Here is a 12394-nt window from a genome sequence, read left to right on the forward strand (position 1 = left end):
TGAGCTCAGCGTGCCCAGGCTTCGGCATGCAGGCAACTCTCCGCAAGCAGCGGGAGCACTCCCTCTGCTTGCGGAGAGGTCCACGAAGCCTGGAGAGCAAGAGGGGTCGGTGCGCACCGACCCCTCTCGCTTTCCAGGCTTCAGCGAAAGCCTGCATTTGCCCCATAGGATGCACACAACATTTCCCCTTCATTTTTGGAGGGGAAAAAGTGTGTCCTATAGGGCGAAAAATACAGTAAATAAAATTTTATTGTTGTTGTTGTTTAGTTGTTTAGTCGTGTCCGACTCTTCATGACCCCATGGACCAGAGCACACCAGGCACTTCTGTCTTCCACTGCCTCCCGCAGTTTGGTCACACTCATGTTTGTAGCTTCGAGAACGCTATCCAACCATCTCGTCCTCTGTCGTCCCCTTCTTCTTGTGCCCTCCATCTTTCCCAACTTCAGGGTCTTTTCCAGGGAGTCTTTTCTTGGGATCAGTTTACCATTGAAGTCTCCTTACCTTACCCACTCAGCCACTTTGATAAGCGGGATTACAGGTGCTACAAGGGTCAGCAAACTTTTTCAGCAGGGGGCCGGTCCACTGTCCCTCAGACCTTGGGGGGGGGCAGACTATATTTTTGGGGAAAATAATGAACGAATTCCTATGCCCCACAAATAACCCAGAGATGCATTTTAAATCAAAGGACACATTCTACTCATGTAAAAACATGCTAATTCCTGGACCATATGTGGGCAAGATTTAGAAGGTGATTGGGCCAGATCTGGCCCCAGGGCCTTAGTTTGCCTACCCATGTGCTACATAATATCCATTCTGCATTTGGAAGAAATAAATATTTTGATGTGGAAGCACCCACAGTTTGGAACATCCTGCCTATTGACAAACGACAGATCGTGAAGCTGAGGCTCCAGTACTTTGGCCACCTCATGGGAAGAGAAGACTCCCTGGAAAAGGCCCTGATGTTGGGAAAGATGGAGGGCACAAGGAGAAGGGGACGACAGAGGACGAGATGGTTGGACAGTGTTCTCGAAGCTACCAGCATGAGTCTGACCAAACTGTGGGAGGCAGTGGAAGACAGAAGTGCCTGGCGTGCTCTGGTCCATGGGGTCACAAAGAGTCGGGCATGACTAAATGACTACAGCCTATTAACAACAACAGCCTATTGACATCAGGCAGGTCTGTGCACTGTGCTCTTTTCAGTGCTTGCTAAAAACATTTTCCATCTTCCACGATGGATGCTATTGTGGAAATTCCCCATGTTCTCTTAAGGTTTCTATTGATCCCATATCTTCAGGCAGGTATCTATTGCATTATTATGTTTCTTGTAGCTTTCCCTGTTGTTGTTGTTGTTGTTGTTTTAAAAAAACTTTTTATTTATGTATAAGCAAAAGCTATTACAAAGAAAATATAAGAAGAAAAACAGACAGCCTGACAGCTGTTCCATGATCAAATAATCAAGCATTTCTGGTAGTTCTCACCAACATACACTATTGTAATCTTGAATTGAAGACACAGTGCTCTTTCCCACTAATATCCCAATATAAATCAAACTTGGCAAAGCTGTGGCAGGAATTATGGGAGAATATCCCTGTTTGGTTGTTTTATTTCAAAGCCCCAAAGTATGTTTTCTAATTGTCACGGGTCTAAAGTATTTACTTTGTTCTATAAGCCGTTGAGATGTCCACTGTAAAACACCTTCTTCGTAAAACCAAGATATTGTTGACAGTATAGTTTCATTATCATTGACCATTGCTGCTTTAGACCATTGCTGCTCTTTCTTTATCAGTAAATGTGTTTAGTTTCTTAATTTTTTAGTTTTTTTCTTTTTTTATTCAAAATTATAACAAGACATATTATCCAAAAACATATCATCCTTGTCCCCCCCATTTTTCCTCCCTCCCCCCCTCCCACACAACCCCCCCCCCCCCGGCTTTCCTCAGTTCCAGTCTTTGGTTTCTCTGAGAATGCTGTTTTCTGCATATTACAAAGTTGTATAGATCCTAAAACTATTTAGCTGATTATTATCAATAAAAAGATTGTGAATGTTTATTCAAAGCCAGCCAAGGAGTCCAGTTCGCTTTGTTGCGTCTTCAGATACTTTGTGAAGGGTTCCCATTCATCCTTAAAGTCACAGTTATCCTTGTCCCGTAGCTTATATGTCAGTTTTGCCAGTTCTGCATAGTCCGTCAATTTTTCTTGCCATGATTCTTTAGTCGGGGTTTCTTCAGTCTTCCATCCTTGTGCTACCAGAACTCTCACGGCCGTTGTCGCATACATGAAGATGTTTTTCAACTTTTTGTGGCAGGTTTTTCCCTACAATCCCCAACAAAAATGTCTCGGGGTTTTTTAACAAATGTTAAATGGAAATGTTAAATGGATATAGTACTTCTGTCTATCGCTGAACCACCATGTGATTAAAAATAAATAAATCAGCTGCTAATTCTACTACTTGTAGTCTTGTATGTTTTCCATATTTTTTTTCCACAGAATATTATCTGGGCCATCTTCTTTATTTTGCTGTATTTGTTTTCTCCCAAAATGCAGCATGCATAGATATGATGATTTGTTATTTAGAAGGTACTCCATTTCTTATCACACAAACACATATTGTGTGGTCCAGTTCTTTTCAGATGGGGGTTTCTACATAGTAGTTTCTTATTTCAGCTTGATGAACAGTGTGACCTCTTCAGCTCCCCCCCCCCCAACTTTTGTTTTCTTTTCTGTAATAAATCTGATTTCATTTACAATGCTTCCCCAGTCTACTCTGTTTGTACATGTGCTTGCCTTCGATGACCTTTCCTCTGTGCTTTTGGCATTTCCCTGCCCCCCTTTTATATTCGGCTTTCTGGGTATTAGCCACCTCAATTCCCTCAGTTATCCACCGTCTATTGTATCAAAGTGCTATACGATATTTATCTTTACCGTCTGTATGGGCAACACGGCTCCCACTGTCATTTCTAGAAGCTTCCTCTCCGACCCCCCAATTTGTTTTCCCCACATACCTTTGTTATTTTGCCTCGAACTGTTCTTATCTACCTGCTTGAAGACTTGAACGTGAATATGTTCCCATTATTGTTGCCTTTACTCTGTGTTCATGCCCTGTTAAAACAAAACAAAACAAAAAACACAACAAAACATCAGAACAACATTGATTATGATTTGGTGGCTTGCTTATAGATTCCTCCTACCTGTTCAGAACTATTTATTTGTAGAATGATTCTTTCTGTTTACCTTTTGGGTGCCGTAAGATGAACGCTTTACATTTGTTCTTCACGTATTTTTCTCTGTTTTACAATATACCTTGAGATATCTCTTAGGAAAGCTTTGGGTCTGCGCTCCTTTGGCCAGTAAAGTCGGCTCCTTTGGCCAGTAAAGTGAGATGAGCGCCGCAACCCCAGAGTCATTCACGACTGGACTTAACCACAGACAGTTTTTCCAGGTCATGTGGCCAGCATGTCTAAGCCACTTCTGGCAAAACCAGAGCAGTGCATGGAATTGCCGTTTACCTTCCCGCCGAAGTGGTACCTATTTATCCACTTGCACTTTGACGTGCTTTCAAACTGCTAGGTTGGCAGAAGCAGGGACTGAGCAACGGGAGCTCACCCCGTCGCGCGAATTCGAACCGCCGACCTTCCAATTGGCAAGCCCAAGGCTCAGTGGTTTGCACCACAATGCCATCCGTGCTGTTAAGTTACTTGTAGGATAATACTTTTTTTTTAAAAAAAGTAATAAAATACTATCACATTCTATTCTAGACAGTCCATCCTAACATTTGCAGATGAATCAGAAATGGGGGTGGGGGGTTACTGCTGCTGGGGGCTGTCAGGCGAGAAAATCCTCATGTCATCATGCACATAGAGTTCTTTGGATCCAAGTCGTAATTAGTTGTGTTTCCACGAGGGGACCCCCTTCTTGTTACAAAAGTTTAATAAAGTAACATTTCATTTTGCAGTTGATTGCTGTGTACGACGAGCAAGAGTCAGTCTCCAAGTCTGAGGACGCCAGTGCTAGTTTGACAAATGGAAACAGCCCTGATGCTTTCGAGGCAGATGTAGCTGCCCAGCTGGCTGCATTTCAGCCAATCAGAGGAGAGATTGAAGTGACACCCTCCGCTTTGAGACTAGGTATGTGTGTATGCATTTTTAGATTGATAATTATCTTGGATGAGAGGTATGTGCTGTTTCTGCAGTTCTGTGGGTGCATTTGTCATCTTCTGGGTTTGCACACACTGATAAAAACATACTTGGAAGAAGAAGCATCTCCTATTCTTATCAGCCTGCCAACTTGCTAACATCATTGGCTAATGCATTATTCCAAATTCCGTATCTTTTACAGATGAAACAACAAAAGAGAGGGCTTTTTTCTTTTTTATATTGATGCCACAGCTGTGATATGCTATTCCAAGGGAGTTGTGCATCTAGCACCAACTTTGTTGTCTTCTAGGCATTCTAAACTCAAAGATTTTCAGGGCTGTGTGCTTTTATCTGTTGGCTAGTTTACATGTGTAAAAGGGACGCAGGTGGCGGTGTGGGTTAAACCACAGAGCCTAGGACTTGCCAATCAGAAGTTCGGCGGTTCAAATCCCCACGACGGGGTGAGCTCCAGTTGCTCGGTCCCTGCTCCTACCAACCTAGCAGTTCAAAAGCACATCAAAGTGCAAGTAGATAAATAGGTACTGCTCCGGTGGGAAGGTAAACGGCGTTTCCGTGCGCTGCTCTGGTTCACCAGAAGCGGCTTAGTCATGCTGGCCACATGACCCATAAGCTGTCTGCGGACAAACGCCGGCTCCCTTGGCCAATAAAGCAAGATGAGCGCCACAACCCCAGAGTCGGCCACGACTGGACCTAATGGTCAGGGGTCCCTTTACCTTTACCTAGTTTACATGTGTACTTGTTTTAGGTTATTTAAACCGCCTTGTAATGATTGATTTATGTTTTAAATAACTAAGTAAAATGCTATAATATTTTAATAACAATACTATGCATAATATATGTGAATCAGGCCAATTGGACATATTTTCTGTAATTTCTCTTACAGTATACACGATGTATTCCACTATTTCTGTTGTTTTGGGAGAAAGCACGAGAGCTATATGCAAGGCACTGTGGTTTCTTAAGTTAGCAAATCTCCTGGCTTCTGAAATCTCAGCATGCTGCTCACATGCATATCCGAGACCGTAAGAAGTAGAAATCACTGATGTAAACTAAAATTAAAAATGGCATTCTTAAGGAGCTGAACTACATAGCAAATTCCAGAATCTGAGGGTGTTTTTGTAATTCCACATGGTTGTGGAAACATAATACATTGGAATATATGTATTCCTTGGATGTTGATGACATGAAGAAAATTCTGTAGTGCTGACTGACTAGTACCTGTCAAGTTGCTAAAACAGGAAAAGTCCTTGGCATAAGGTGCCAATAAAACGCTAGAACATCATCATCATAAGCCACCCATCTCACAGTGTTGCCCCAGCCAATTAATAATAATAAAATAAAACAAATGAATAAATTTTGCCAGGGGAAGCAAAAACGTAGACCTTGCCTTCATATTTTAGTATGGGGGGTGTGTGTGTGTGTGTGTGAAGACCAAGGAAGTATTATTTCATACAATAGTTTTCTGGACTCTGGGGCTGTTTAATGCAAATAATTTCCACTCCCCCTTAGTGGCACTTTATGCTTATGGGTCTGAGCCGTAAATTAATTATTTTTTACCATTCATCATTGCCTATTATGCTTATTTCTGCCTGTTTCCTTTGTCCTTGACTTTATGTATTCCATTTGTACCTGTCAGCATAAATAGTGTGGGTCAAGGATACAGCTTCTGTCTGCAAAATATTAGTGGTACACCAGTGTCTTAAAGATAAACTGTAGCTGCTGTGTGACAGACTGTTTTTGATACGAGTTGCCACATGATTTTATTGTCTCTTAGCTGTAAAGATGGAAGCAAACTTAGGAAAATAAACAATATAGATGTTGCTATGTTATTGTTTCAGCTACTCACTGGCATAGTTAAGTTTTTTCCAATGCATATTAATACTTATTAGGCTGAGAACTGTAGAACATGGGGAATCAAAGTGTCATAGAAGTTTTTAAAGCTTGAATTCCCATTTGGTAGGAAGGCAGCCATTGTAAATAAACAGGAAGTGGAACTTGAAAGTGTGAGCCCTTGTTTTGTCTTTCTCCTCATACTTTTGTTGGCCATGGAACTTGTTGTTGTTGTGTAGTCATTTAGTCGTGTCTGACTCTTCGTGACCAACCATCTGTCCAACCATCTCGTCCTCTGTCATCCCCGTCTCCTTGTGCCCTCCATCTTTCCCAACATCAGGGTCTTTTCCAGGGAGTCTTCTCTTCTCTTCTCTTCTCTTCTCTTCTCTTCTCTTCTCTTCACTTCACTTCACTTCACTTCACTTCTCTATTGTTTCAGAAATAAGCAAGTAAACTATTGTTTCAGAAATAAGCAAGTAAAATATCTGCTTGCTCCTCTGGTCCGCTGAGCCTCAGGTCCAAGCCACCAGTTCCACTGCACCTCTTGCTTAAACCCTTGTCTTTACCCTCAACAGAAACGAAGTCTAAGGACATTACTGTCTGCACATATTGTGTTGTTGTTTAGTCGTTTAGTCGTGTCTGACTCTTCGTGACCCCATGGACCAGATCACACCAGGCACTCCTGTCTTCCACTGCCTACCGCAGTTTGGTCAAACTCATGCTGGTAGCTTCGAGAACACTATCCAACCATCTCGTCCTTTGTCGTCCCCCTTGTTTTGTCTTTCTCCTCATACTTTTAGGGAATATTTATTATTCAGTATTTATTGTTGAATATTTCTTGCAAACACACTCCATGCACAGGGACACTACAGTGTCATTTAGTTGACCTTGTCACTGACCACTTTTTCCTCCCTCTCCTTCTATTCCTCCTTACAAGTTCTGGAGTCAGAACTCGAGATGGAAACTCTCAAATGTTCATTCATATTTGTAAAAGCATGTAGGAAAGTGAGCAGAGCATATTTGTGATAGTGAGAAAGATCAAATTGGCATGTGAGAAATGGTAAATTCTGGAGAGGATCCCGGAGATATATGCTGGTCTATAGCTCATGTGTCTTCTGAAGGTATAGGGTGGAATATAAATTCAATTAATAATAATAATAATAATAATAATAATAATATGTGTGTGTAATAGGCAGAAAGGGAAACCTGTGTGTATATATAAACACTGGAAATTCACAAGGCAGCTCCCAGTGTTGCAAAAAGTTCTGGGAAGTTCTATAGTTTGAAAGGGACCTTGCCATAGTTGTCAACTTACAGATTTGAAAATAAGGGACCAGCAGCCTTGAAAATAAGGGATCAGCAGCCAAAATAAGGGATTTTCCGGGCACAGATATGTTCAACTTCTGAGCCCCTCTGAGCCAAAGGCAGAAAGCCCAGCCAGCAGCCAAACGAAGCCTCATCAATAAGGGACAGCAGTGGGACATGGCGCTGGGATAAGGGACTGTTCCGCCAAATAAGGGACGCTTGACATCTATGGACCTTGCCTTACTGGTAGAGATCATCTTTTGTGTGTAGTGTTTTAAACGTAGCTCTTTTTGTTTTGCATTGCTTTTACCAAAGGTGTCCTTGTGATGCTAGTCAATAGAGTACATAATAGGTCCCTGACATCTCAACAGAAGGATATAGTTGGGAAATTCCTGAAATCACAGATGAAACAGTCCTCTTTGTTGTGTCACCCAAAACTGGACTTGTGGGTTGTTGTTGTTTTTCCAAACAAAGAGACAAAAATGCCAGATATCCTAAATGTCTATGCCTTGGAACAGTTGGCCATGGAACTTGTTGTTGTTGTTTAGTCGTTTAGTCGTGTCCGACTCTTCGTGACCCCATGGACCAGAGCACACCAGGCACTCCTGTCTTCCACTGCCTCCCGTAGTTTGGTCAAACTCATGCTGGTAGCTTCAAGAACACTGTCCAACCATCTCACCCTCTGTCGTCCCCTTCTCCTTGTGCCCTCCATCTTTCCCAACATTAGGGCCTTTTCCAGGGAGTCTTCTCTTCCCATGAGGTGGCCAAAGTATTGGAGCCTCAGCTTCAGGATCTGTCCTTCCAGTGAGCACTCAGGGCTGATTTCCTTAAGAATGGATCGGCTTCATCTTCTTGCAGTCCATGGGACTCTCAGGAGTCTCCTCCAGCACCATAATTCAAAAGCATCAATTCTTCAGCGGTCAGCCTTCTTTATGGTGTCACTTCTGTACATCACTACTGGAAAAGCCATAGCTTTAACTATACAGACCTTTGTCAGCAAGGTGATGTCTCTGCTTTAGGTTTGTCATCGCTTTTCTCCCAAGAAGCAAGCATCTTCTAATTTTGTGACTGCTGTCACCATCTGCACTGATCATGGAGGCCAAGAAAGTACAATCTCTCACTGCCTCCATTTCTTCCCCTTCTGTTTGCCAGGAGGTGATGGGCCCAGTGACCATGATCTTTTTTATTTTTTTATGTTGAGCTTCAGATCATATTTTGCGCTCTCTCTTCCACCCTCATCAAGAGGTTTTTTAATTCCTCCTCACTTTCTCCCATCAACGTCGCGTCATCTGCATATCTGAGGTTGTTGATATTTCTTCCGGCAATCTTAATTCCGGCTAGGGATTCATCCAGCCCAGCCTTTCGCATAATGAATTCTGCATATAAGTTAAATAAGCAGGGAGACAATATACAGCCTTTCCCAATTAACTTTTGTACTCCTTTCCCAGTTAACTTTCCCATGGAACTAGCCAGAGGTAATTCCTAGACTTAGGTTTCTATCCAACTAAATTATAGAATGCAAGGAAAGTCTTTTGTATGTGCAGAGGAACTTCCCTTTTCTATCTTGCCCCTGTGTTTCCTCTGCTCTGGAGGACTGGGGAAAACCAACTGGGAACAACAACTGCAGTGTGGAAAGTGGGCAACACAGTAGTATTCAATTTCAAAAGGCAAAACTCCTCAAGAGTGAGAAGAATATTTAGAATATTGTTGAAAGGGAGAGTCAAGAGGGTCAAATCTCTCCCCAAGATGCTTGGAAGCTTTTTAAAACCATGATGATAGAAGCTTAGCTGGAATGTGTATCACAGATTAGGAACAGAACCACTAAATCCAAGACGATGCCAGCATGATTAATGAACAGAGAAGAAAGCTATAAAAGGCAAGAAGGTTTACTTTTGGAAATAGAGGGAGACGAAAGAGGAGCATAAACTGTTGAAACCAATGTAAGTTGACAGGAAAATAAAGAATAAAAAAGAATTTGAGAACATATTGCTAAAAACATTAAGGATAACAATAAAAAAATACTTTAAATACATGAGAAGCAGGAGGCTAGGGAGACTGCAGAGAAATTAAATGATTTAGTTGTGTCTGTCTTCACTGCAGAAGATATAGGGCAGATTCCTGCTCCTGAACTGACTTTTTCGGGAAATGTGTTTGAAGACTTGAATCAAACAGAAGTGAAAAGTGATGAGGTTTTAGGTTCTGTTGAGAAATAAAAATGAGCAAGTCACTGGGCCCAGATGACACCTACCCGAGAGTTTATGAAGAAAATGACTCAATATGAAACTATTTTCTAAAAAAGAAGAAGAAGCAAACTTTCCGTAATAACGACCTCCATTGCACAGGATTGGAAAACAGTCAATGTCACACTGATTTTCCAAAAGGGACCTGTAATGGTTATATGGGGTTGCTCATGCTTAAGTTGCCGCCACTCCTGGCTAGGTAGCCTGGTTAAACCTTTCCTGGCTGGACAGCCCTACACTTCGTGGCTGTTCAGTCGCTAGCAGAATCCGTCAGTGTGCGTTTCTTGAACTTCTTCCAGCAAATAAGTTCTTTGACGCCAAGTCTACGCCTACTTTCCCTGCGCGGAAGTCTTCTGCGCAGGGTGGGTGTGGGTAGCAGAGGACCTGTACTCTCCCAGCAGGTCTCCAGCGAAGAGTCCTGGAGCCCCCTCTCCGATTCCCCCATCCGCCCCCCTTTATCCCTGGTGTTACCCAGCTGATGAGTCCCCTCTCTCCCTGCTTGGCCTTCTCCGGCATCGCTTGGGAGCCCTGCCTCCACTTCTGGCTCCGATGTCAGTTCCCTGACAGGACCCAAAGCTAATCCAAGTAATCACATGCCAAATAACTAATGTGAGGTGAAAAACATTATTTGTTGGTGGAGAGCAGAAATCGGTGAATTTTTTTAAAGAACAGAGGAGCAAGATTTCAGAGGAAGAATCAACACGTCTTGTATACCCGCCTTGGCGAGTTCCTTGAGACCTGGCTGGTTCCCCTTACAGATTGGAAACTATGAGGCTACAGAGAGGAGGAGGAGTAAGCAGAAAGTTCTAACAATGGAGATGGGTGGGAACCCCAATGTTTAGCATTGGGACTGGCGCCATAACACTTGTTCACTTCCCTACATACTTTTAAAACGTAAATGATAAAAGCAGTCATGATATGCTGGGCTCAGGACATTGGCCACAACATACTTATGAGTGAATGGAAAAGGCTATAGAAAGAGGACATTAGATTTACCGCCTGCTACAACCTTAGAGAGAATGTTTTAAAGATGCAATACAGATGGTACCTAACCCTGGCCAAGTTGGCCAAAATGTATAAGAAAAGCACAGACAGGTGCTGGAGGTGTAAAGAGGGGAATGGCACCTTCATACATATGTGGTGGGAGTGTAAGAAGTTAAGAGAATTCTGGAATGTCATCTATAATGAAATAGAAAAAAACTGTTTAAACTCTTTCACAAAAAACCAGAAGCCTTCCTGTTTGGTATCAGGTTTGCAGAAATCAAGAAAATTTATGGACCCTTATTTATGTATGCCACCACAGCAGCAAGAATCTTGATAGCAGAAAACTGGAAAAGCAATATTATCCCCACCAAATCAGATTGTTTAAGAAAAATGATTGAATATCTACATCTTGCAGAATTAACAGGGAGAATAATAGGAAAGACTATTCAAAAAGTTAACAACGAATGGTCAACTTTTAAAGAATATCTTAAAAACTATACGGACAATGCAAGTCTCCTAGCAGATATAGATTAAATCTTAAAAATAGAGGAAAGGTATGATAAAATCTGGTTAAAGGTAAAGGGACCCCTGACCATTAGGTCCAGTCGTGACCGACTCTGGGGTTGCGGTGCTCATCTCGCTTTATTGGCCGAGGGAGCCGGCATACAGCTTCCGGGTCATGTGGCCAGCATGACTAAGCCGCTTCTGGTGAACCAGAGCAGTGCACGGAAATGCTGTTTACCTTCCCGCCGGAGCAGTACCTATTTATCTACTTGCACTTTGACGTGCTTTCGAACTGCTAGGTTGGCAGGAGCAGGGACCGAGCAATGGGAGCTCACCCCGTCGCGGGGATTCAAACCGCCAACCTTCTGATCGGCAAGTCCTAGGCTCTGTGGTTTAACCCACAGCGCCACCCGCGTCCCTTGAAAATCTGGTTAGATAAATACAAAAGAAAAGTAGAATAACAAATACGAAATGCGTACAGAGTTAAGTTTCGTAACAAGGTACAAAGAGAAGAGTTGGAAGTCTATTATGTGTGTTGTACATGTAGGATATGTCAGTATGTAAGGTATGTATTATATATAATGTATGTAATGTATTTGTTAAGTTTTTTGTTACCTGAAGTACAATAAATAAAATGTGAATAGAAAAATAGTGTTGGAAGTTGTCCTCTCAAGTTCAGTAACTGGCCAAACCCATGCCAATTCATCAGGGAGTAAAGAGGCTACAGAGCATGTCTGGCACTGAAGCTGCTTTTAGATGACTCCAACTACAAATATGGAGGCTGCTGAGGAGGCCAGACACAATCTTGGCTGCAAGTCCTGGAAGACCTGGCTCCCTCCTTGCTGGCCTTTTCCAACCTAGCGTGGGAGGTCAGAGCTCTGACTGACTCCAGCTACAAAAGCTGCTGAACAGACTCTTGGGCTGTGGTATTGTTTAGGGTATTTTGTTGAGGTTTGTTGTTGTTATTGATACTAAATTTTGTATCTTTATTTTTTAATCTTATTATGATTTATGTGGAAGTTGTTCCAATTTGGTTGTGTGCTTTTCAATATGTTCTATTTATTATGTTCATAATTATGTAAACCTTGTAATGTAAGCCACCTTGACCATGGTTTTATCTAATGAAAAGTGGCATAGATGCTGACGATGGAGGTACTCTAAGGTGTTCACAAGGCCTAGTTGCTTCTGTTACTAAAATTCACAGAACTAAAAAACTGTGGCTACTAGAAAGTCCAGATGTTCAATGAATTCATGTAAATAGATTCAATGACTTTCCCCTTCATTACTCAGTATTTTTGTCTTGATGGTGTGGTATAAAGCTTACTTGGTTCTGAAAATCCGACTGACCAATTTCTAGCTATCACATCTCTCTCTTAA

At 42.2% G+C, this 12394-nt stretch overlaps 1 protein-coding gene across 2 annotated transcripts in view; it reads left to right on the top strand.

The window, feature by feature from the left end:
• PARD3B (par-3 family cell polarity regulator beta) overlaps positions 1–12394 on the top strand; it is a 582358-nt gene that overhangs the window by 114249 nt on the left and 455715 nt on the right. For both annotated transcript variants that reach the window (XM_081906208.1, XM_081906209.1), the window contains exon 3: positions 3953–4124. In XM_081906208.1, the coding sequence (XP_081762334.1) occupies positions 3953–4124 (172 nt within the window). The remainder of the gene's footprint in view (positions 1–3952; positions 4125–12394) is intronic.

Source organism: Podarcis melisellensis (genome assembly GCF_964234715.1).
Source record: "Podarcis melisellensis genome assembly, chromosome: 1".
NCBI lineage: Eukaryota > Metazoa > Chordata > Lepidosauria > Squamata > Lacertidae > Podarcis > Podarcis melisellensis.